Source organism: Sinocyclocheilus anshuiensis, unplaced genomic scaffold, assembly GCF_001515605.1.
Source record: "Sinocyclocheilus anshuiensis isolate Anshui unplaced genomic scaffold, SAMN03320099.WGS_v1.1 scaffold184, whole genome shotgun sequence".
NCBI lineage: Eukaryota > Metazoa > Chordata > Actinopteri > Cypriniformes > Cyprinidae > Sinocyclocheilus > Sinocyclocheilus anshuiensis.
This window is the reverse complement of record NW_015557077.1, coordinates 390,730-399,366: the sequence shown is the minus strand read 5'-3', so window position 1 is coordinate 399,366 and position 8,637 is coordinate 390,730. Positions and strand designations below refer to the sequence as shown.

The 8,637-nt window shown below is 27.5% G+C and overlaps 1 protein-coding gene across 1 annotated transcript in view; it reads left to right on the top strand.

Moving 5' to 3' along the window:
• LOC107676826 (sodium channel protein type 4 subunit alpha) overlaps positions 1-8,637 on the top strand; it is a 226,579-nt gene that overhangs the window by 125,438 nt on the left and 92,504 nt on the right. Inside the window, 2 exon segments of the mRNA XM_074186965.1 lie at positions 6,283-6,456; positions 7,846-8,202. Of these exon segments, the coding sequence (XP_074043066.1) occupies positions 6,283-6,456; positions 7,846-8,202 (531 nt within the window).

Below are 8,637 nucleotides of genomic sequence, written 5' to 3'. Positions count from 1 at the left end.
AATCTGGGGGGGGGGGGCAGTTTTATAGAGAAATCAGTATTGGTATCATTGATACTGGCCTTGAGTCATAAAAAAAGATGCCATTAAACAAATATTTAAAAACATACTGTCTTTATGTTGTTTGTACATTCATTTGAAGATTGAATGTGAAATTATTGCAATATAAAAGTATATTTAAAAACTTTAATGTTAGGTGGGATTAATCGCGAATTTCAGAAAAATGCGCGATTAATTCGTTAATTTTTTTAATCGATTGACAGCACTAATTGAAATATATTTACTGTAGCATTTAAAGGAATGTGTTGATATTATAAATGTATTAAAATGAATATTGAATCTTTAGATAAATGTAATATTATATTATATTATATTATATTTAAAAATGTTTTAATGTATGCATTTATATAAATGTATACTAAAATTCAGAAGTTTGGGATCGGTAAGATTTTTTTTTATGTTTTTGAAAGTCTCTTCTGCATTTAGGCTGCATTTATTTGATCAAAATACAGTAAAAATTGTCAAATATTTTTATGATTTAAAACAGCTGTTTTCTATGTGAACATCTGTTAAACTGTAATTTATTTCTGTGATGCGCAGCTGTATTTTCAGCATCATTACTCCAGTCTTCAGTGTCACATGATCTTCAGAAATCATTCTAATATGCTGATTTGCTGCTCAAGAAACATTTCTGATTATTATCAATGTTGAAAACAGTTGTGCAGCACAATATTTTTGTGGAAACCGTCATACATTTTATTTTTCAGGATTCACAGATGAATAGAAAGTTCAGAAGAACAGCATTTATTTAAAATGTAAATCTTTTGTAACATTATAAATGTCTTTACTGTCATTTTTGATCAATTTAATGCATCACAGATGAATAAAATATTATTCTATTGAAAAAAATTAAAAAATAAATCAAAACAAAAAAATCATACTTTTATTGTATTTTTTATTTCTTATTAAACTTTTTATGTTTTTTGTGAAGCACTTTAAAAACCCAAAATGATAATGTATGCATATAAATGATATATTTATACATTTTAAAATTTTATGATTATATTTATAATTTATTTATATTAAATACAAAACTCTCTCTCTCTCTCTCTCTCTCTCTCTCTCTATATATATATATATATATATATATAATTTAATTTAATTTTTTTAATTGAATAAATGCAACAAGCCCTGATATTTCAATATCAGTCTACACAGTTACTGAAAATAAAAATACCCAAACATTGGCCAAAACTGTAACATTCTTGAATAAAACGTCCACTTGAATAAGTCAAGAAGCAGATGTTGATATCACGTTTATTTGTTATACCGGTTGGAAAGTCAGCTTTAGCACATTGCATTGTGGGAAACAGCAGCCAGCGCAGTGTAATCTGGATGCATTTGGCACATATTAGCAAATCCAGTGAGTGTGCAGTGAATAAAGCCTGTGTACTGCAGAAATATTGCTAGTGTTTGAGGATGTAGATCGTGTAGACGGAGTCATATGAGGACGTTCAGATCAATACGGTCTCTTCACATGAGTGACGGTTAGTTTGTGCATGACTGACAGCATTATCGACTCTGTCATCTGAAGATTAAAGTGCAGAGCATGTTAGTTACAGACAGCAACACCTCAGCGCTGCTCCTGTGTTTGTCCAGCCGCGATGAAGGCTCAAACTCACCGAGAATTTAATCTATCCTAAAGTCTCAAGAATAACATAGTTTGATATATAATATGCAGTGTATATTAGATCTTGCATACAGTTTGCAGCCTTTTTAAAAAGGGTTCTTTATTGTAACTTCTTTGGACATGTTTGTCCAGCCTTGCTAAAGTGTGAATGTCTCTAAGGCTGTCAAGAACATGTCTGGCTCATATTTTATACTCCAATCTAAAGAAAACTAAATTAGTTAAATATTTAGAAATTATTTATATTATTTTATTTATTTTTATAATTTATTTTTAACAATTTTTTATTTTTTTTAATTTTATTTTATTTTATTTTATTTCATTTAATTTCATTTCATTTCATTTCATTTCATTTCATTTTATTTTATTTTATTTTATTTTATTTAGTTTAGTTTAGTTTAGTTTAGTGAAATGTGACCTGAATGTGTTCCTGAAATTCACATTCAAAGAGGACGATGCTTTCCCAGAAAGATCTAAAAATAAATAAAAAAGAATAAAAAATATTTTTATACATAATGTTATATTTTGCATATATTTTACAGCTTTTTTAAAAGGTTTCCTTATTGTAACATTTTTTAATTAACATTTTTCTTCCTTATTTCCTCTTTTTTTTTTTAGCCATACTAAAATGTGAATCTCACTAAGGCTATCAAGAACATGTCATATTTGATCATAAAATCTAAAGAAACTTATCTACTTATTTTATTATTTATACAATTATTTTTCATTTTATTTTATTTTATTTTATTTTATTTTATTTTATATTTTATTTTATTATTTTATTTTATTTTATTTTATTATTTTATTGACCTGATTGTGTTTTCATGACATTCACCTTTAAAGACGGTGGAAGATATTTTTCCAGAAAAACCTTAAAAAAAATATTTTGATACATAATATATATATAATATTTTGCATATAATTCAATAAGCTTTCCTTATTGCTCACAGAGACATGAGGCGTGGTTATGCTGTTGGTGTGAATTGTTGAGTTGTGATGTTTGGCTTACGCAGCATTAGTTTTTGAGAGAGAGACGTGCAGACAGTGGTGAATCAGCTCTCCGGTGAGTCACGCGTGTGTGTTAGCGTGTGCGTCTCCGGCCCGCGGTCACAGCGGCTCAGAGTCAGAGCTCACATGTTGTTTGTAATCTGTGTTAGATGATAAATCTCACACTGACGGCTGGAGACCCGGAGGATTCTCGCTCAGAGCTCAGCAGTCTTTCATTTAAATATCTCTTATGTTTCTCCCAAAATGTCTTCGGAGGAATTCGTTTTCACGCAATAAGATTATAGAGCCATAATGTTGATGTGGACTGCAGCTCGAATCATTTGACTTTGGGAGATTTTTATGAGAAATGTTTGAGTTGATGCTGAGATCTTTGACTTTTGATTGGGGACTTTGTCAAATCTGAGAAAAATCCGAGACTTTGTTGAGAAACTGTGCTCTCACGTAATTTCATTGCTGTTTTTTCAGATTTTAAAAAGATTTAATTTGAGTGACTTCTCTTATATTTCCTAAAAATGAATGTAAAATCTCATGTTCAAAGAGTAGAATCTGTGTTATTTTAGTGTTTTTTATGTAATATTATAGTATTTATTCATATTTTGAATTACTTCTTTATTTTCAATTTTCATTTTAATTTTAGTTAAATTGTATGTGATTTTGTCGCATTTAATTTTGATTTTAAAATTAATTAAAATTAAAATTTGTCTGTTTTACTTCGTTTTTATTTCAACATAACTATTTTAGGTAGTTGTCAATTTAAAAAAAAAAAAAATTTTCTTCTAATATTTATATTTTATTTCAGATTTATTTCACTTAACAAAAAGATTTTTAATAGTTTGAGTTAACAAGAACAATGAGCAGAATAAAGATCCATATTGTCTGCAGTGTCAAGACCCTTACTGCCAAATTTAATATTTCATTTTAGTTTTGTTGTGCTTTTTTCATTTTTTTATAATTTGTTTATCTTTCATTTATTATTTTTTTAATTTTAGTTTTAGTATTTTAGTACTTTGAACATATTTAATTTCAATTAGTTCAGATTTCTCTATTTTTTTCTGTATTTACATTTTATTTTATTCCAGATTTATTTCAATTAATAGTTTCAGTTAACAATAAGAACAAGCAGAATTAAAATCTATATTGTTTGCTAAATTTAATATTTAATTTTGTTATGTGCTTTTTTTTCATTTTTAGTAGCATTATATTATATATTATAGTATATGTTTTTTATATATTTTTATTTAGCTTTTAATTTATTTTTATTTCAGTTTTAGAAATTTTAGAACTTTAACTTATTTCAGTTAGTTAGTTAGTTTTTTTATTTGTCCGTTGCTCTGAACACATCTAGCTCATATCTCATCCCAAAACCAGACGAAAGAAATAAGAAATTATATTTTACACAAAGAAAATGAAGCCTAGATAACTATTAAGCACCCAAAATGCTTTAGTAAAATTCATTACTTTTTTTTTTTTAGATTATTTAAATTTAAATGTAATTGTACTACATCAAAGTATTTATTGTGCTGTTTAATTTAAATGAAATGTAGGAATTTAAATGTAAATATAAAAATATTACATAAAATATTAAATATATTAATATTTAATTGTATTGTATATTCTAATTTAATTATTACAGTAAAGAGAATCTAATGAGAATTACAATTCAGAAATGAGAATTATAAATTCAATAATAATAATAAATTACTTGTTGAAATTCATTACTTTTATTTTATATTATTTATTTATTCATTAATTAAAGATTTTATTGTACTACATCATAGTAGTATTTATTTTGTTGTTTAATAAAAAAAAAAAACATTTAAACATTAAAAATATTAAAAATTTTAATTAATTTAAATTTTTGTATTTTCAATTTAACATTTAAAAGTTAAATTCTCATTTGTGAATCTAATGAGAATCACAGTTGAGAACAATGAGAATGACCAAAAAAAAAATTAATAATTAAAAATAAAATTAAAAATGTCCACATTTACCAATTTGGGGTGAATGTGTTTAATTAACATGAAAATAACCCTAAAAATAGATTCATTTTTAATTTATTTACGTATTTATTTTAATGTGTTTTTAATGTCTAACATGATTTCATTTGATAAATAATAGCATTATAATAATAATAATAATAATACTATTATTTCATTTGAACTAATTTATTATTTTCTAAAATGTTTACTTCTTTTATTGTATTTTTTATTTCTTATTAAACTTTTTATGATTACTATTTTTTCTTTCTTTCGGTGAAGCACTTTAAATGACCACTGTGTATGAAATGTGCTATATAAATTAACTTGCCTATTTATTTATTTGTTTATTCATTCATTCATTCGTTTATGTTTTGTTGGGCTGAAATGTGCGCGGAGCGTGTTTCCCCGAGCAGAGGCCGTGGATGTTCCTCCAGATCTGGGTTTATTGGTGAGATTAAAGCAGTAATTAGGGGCTGCTCTTCTGCTCTGCTCATCTTCACAGGACGTGTTTCTCTCAGATGTTTATAGGGACTCCTCCGTGTCACGTATCGCAGTCACATCCAAACGCTCGGCTCCCAGAAACAAGAAACAGAGCAGCTGTAGAAAACAAACACACATGCCCTGCCCCTTCCGTCTTTGCTTTTTAAAATATTTTGCATAATTTAATTATGCTTTCAGCAGCTGCCAATAATTGTACAGTGCTCTGCAGAACATAAAAATGAAGTAGAAAATTTAATTTAAAGAAGAAAAAAAAAGTGTTACATTAACAGGTCACATCCATTTTATAGTTTTAGTTAACAATAAAAATGAGCAGATTAAAAATCTATTTTTTTGCTAAATTTAATATTAAATTTTTGTCATGTGCTTTTGTTTTAGTAGCTTTTTCTATTTTTGATTTAGCTTTTCTAAATCGTATTTCAGTTAGTCAGAATTTCCAGTTGTTTATTTTTCTTCTGTATTTTTAATTTATTTCATTTTAAAAGATTTTAATAGTTTTAGTTAACAATAACAACTCTGAGTAGAATAAATATACTTCAAATAAATAAAAAAATATATTGTGCATACAGAAAATGAAGCTTGCTTGACTATTAAGCACTCAAAATTATTTTTATTTAAATGTATTATTTTAATTTAATATTACTTAAATTACTCAGCAGATGAAGAATATCACACTAAACATTTACCATGTTTTTCAAGCAAGTCTCAATCTGTAAAAACTAATGTAAATACATGTATTTATATATCAACATGTATATATTTATTTATATACCAAAACCATTTTATTTATATATATATATATACAGTATATAACCATTGTTTTAGCTGCTGAAAATAATAGTGTTCTAATGATTTTGGCCACCACTGTACATTCACATGCATATATTTATATGCATAATTTATTTACATTTATACAATTATTTATACATTCTTTACACAATATGCATATATTTCTTTACATAATGTACATACAAATAAGATTCTTGTAGCTCAAGCAGTTTGATTGTATTTGATTCCCTGGGGATTGCACTGAAATGGATATTTAATGCAAGTCACTTTGGATAAAAGCGTCTGTCAGATGCATGAATGTAAATCTGCTGCTGTTCTTCTCAGGTGTTCACAGGCATCTTCACAGCGGAGATGGTCCTGAAGATCATCGCTCTGGATCCGTATTATTACTTTCAGCAGGGCTGGAACATCTTTGACAGTCTGATCGTGAGTCTGAGTCTCATGGAGCTGGGTTTGTCCAACGTGGAGGGTCTGTCTGTCCTGCGCTCCTTCAGACTGGTAAAACACGCTCAGAACGCACTTCATTTGCATTTGTAGTTTCTTTTTTAGAAATCTTAAAAAGCCCTTAATCCCAGCTGACAAGAGTATATACCAAGAACATTTCTCATTAAGTTATGAAAATGTTATTTTTGAACATTTAAAGTGTCCAATTTAAGCTTTAGAAATGTCAATTTCAAACGTTATTGGAATGTTACTTTTGAACGTTCCGAAACATTTAAAAAAATGTTAGATGAATGTCCAACTGAAACATTCATTTATTTCTTTATTTACATTTTGAATACTTCTTTAAAAGCTTATATATTTATCTGTTTATATACATTTATTTATTTATATACAATGCTTCTTTATAAGCTTTATGTATTTATTCATTTACATTTTGAATACTTCTGAAAGGCTTATATATTTATTTGTTTATATGCATTTATTTATTTATATACAGTGCTTCTTTAAAAGCTTTTATTTATTTATTTGTATATATTTTGAATACTTCTATAAAGGATGCTTTATTTATTTATTTATAAATTTTGACTACTTCGTTAAATGCTTATTTATTTATATACATTTATTTATATGCAATGTTTATTTAAAAGTTTGCTTATTTATTTATTTATTTACATTTTGAATACTTCTTTAAAATTTATTTATTTATAAAATTTGACTACTTCGTTAAATGCTTATTTATTTGTTTATGTACATTTATTTATTTTCAATGCTTTTTTAAAAGTTTGCTTATTTATTTATTTGTATACATTTTGAATACTTCTTTAAAAACATGCCGTATTTATTTATTTATTTACATTTTGAATGCTTCTTTAAAATGTATTTATTTATTTATATGCAATGCTTCTTTAAAAGCTTTGATTTATTTGTATATATTTTGAATACTTCTATAAAGGATGCTTTATTTATTTATTTATAAATTTTGACTACTTCGTTAAATGCTTATTTATTTATATACATTTATTTATATACAATGTTTATTTAAAAGTGTGCTTATTTATTTATTTGTATACATTTTGAATACTTCTGTAAAGACTTGCTGTATTTATTTGTTTATTTATTTACATTTTGAATGCTTCTTTAAAATATATTTATTTTTTTTATTCATATACAATGCTCCTTTAAAAGCTTTTATTTATTTATTTATATACATTTTGAATACTTATTTTTGACATTTGACTGCTTTTGTTATTTTTATAACAAAATAATATTTGATCAAAAACCATGTGATGGAATCTACTTTTTTTAATCTCAGCATAATGCAATTAGGTAATATCAGGCCTTTTTTGCAACTCGGCAGAATTTTCAAGATGCATTGCTTTGTCATTTTATTGCGTTTTATATGGAATACTATTGAAAACAACTCTTCTTCTCCTTCTCCTTCAGCTGCGAGTCTTCAAGCTCGCGAAGTCGTGGCCGACGCTGAACACGCTCATAAAAATCATCGGGAACTCGGTGGGCGCTCTGGGGAACCTGACGCTGGTTCTGGCCATCATCGTCTTCATCTTCGCCGTGGTCGGCATGCAGCTGTTCGGGAAGAACTACGAGTCGTGCGTCTGCAAGATCTCCAGGGACTGTACGCTGCCCCGCTGGCACATGAAGGACTTCTTCCACTCGTTCCTCATCGTTTTCCGGGTCTTGTGCGGAGAGTGGATCGAGACCATGTGGGACTGTATGGAAGTGGCGGGCCAGCCGCTCTGCATCCTGGTCTTCATGCTGGTCATGGTCATCGGGAACCTCGTGGTGAGTGCTGGAGCTCGTTTTATTCTCACTGGCTTCATGCTGCGGCTCAAAGCGCCTTCACCTTTTGAAGAAAGCGAGCTGAATCTTGTGGAGGTTTTTGAGGTGTTTCTTTGCTGTCATTGCGTCTCAAAGCAGCTTTACATTTTTAAGGGAAGTTATATAAAAATGATTGGTTAAAAACTACTAATTTAACGGTAAATAAAATAAAAAATAAGCATAAATATATATATATATATATACAGTGGGTACGGAAAGTATTCAGACCCCCTTAAATTTTTCACTCTTTGTTATATTGCAGCCATTGGCTAAAATCATTTAAGTTAATTTTTTTTCCTCATTAATGTACACACAGCACCCCATATTGACAGAAAAACACAGAATTGTTGACATTTTTGCAGATTTATTAAAAAAGAAAAACTGAAATATCACATGGTC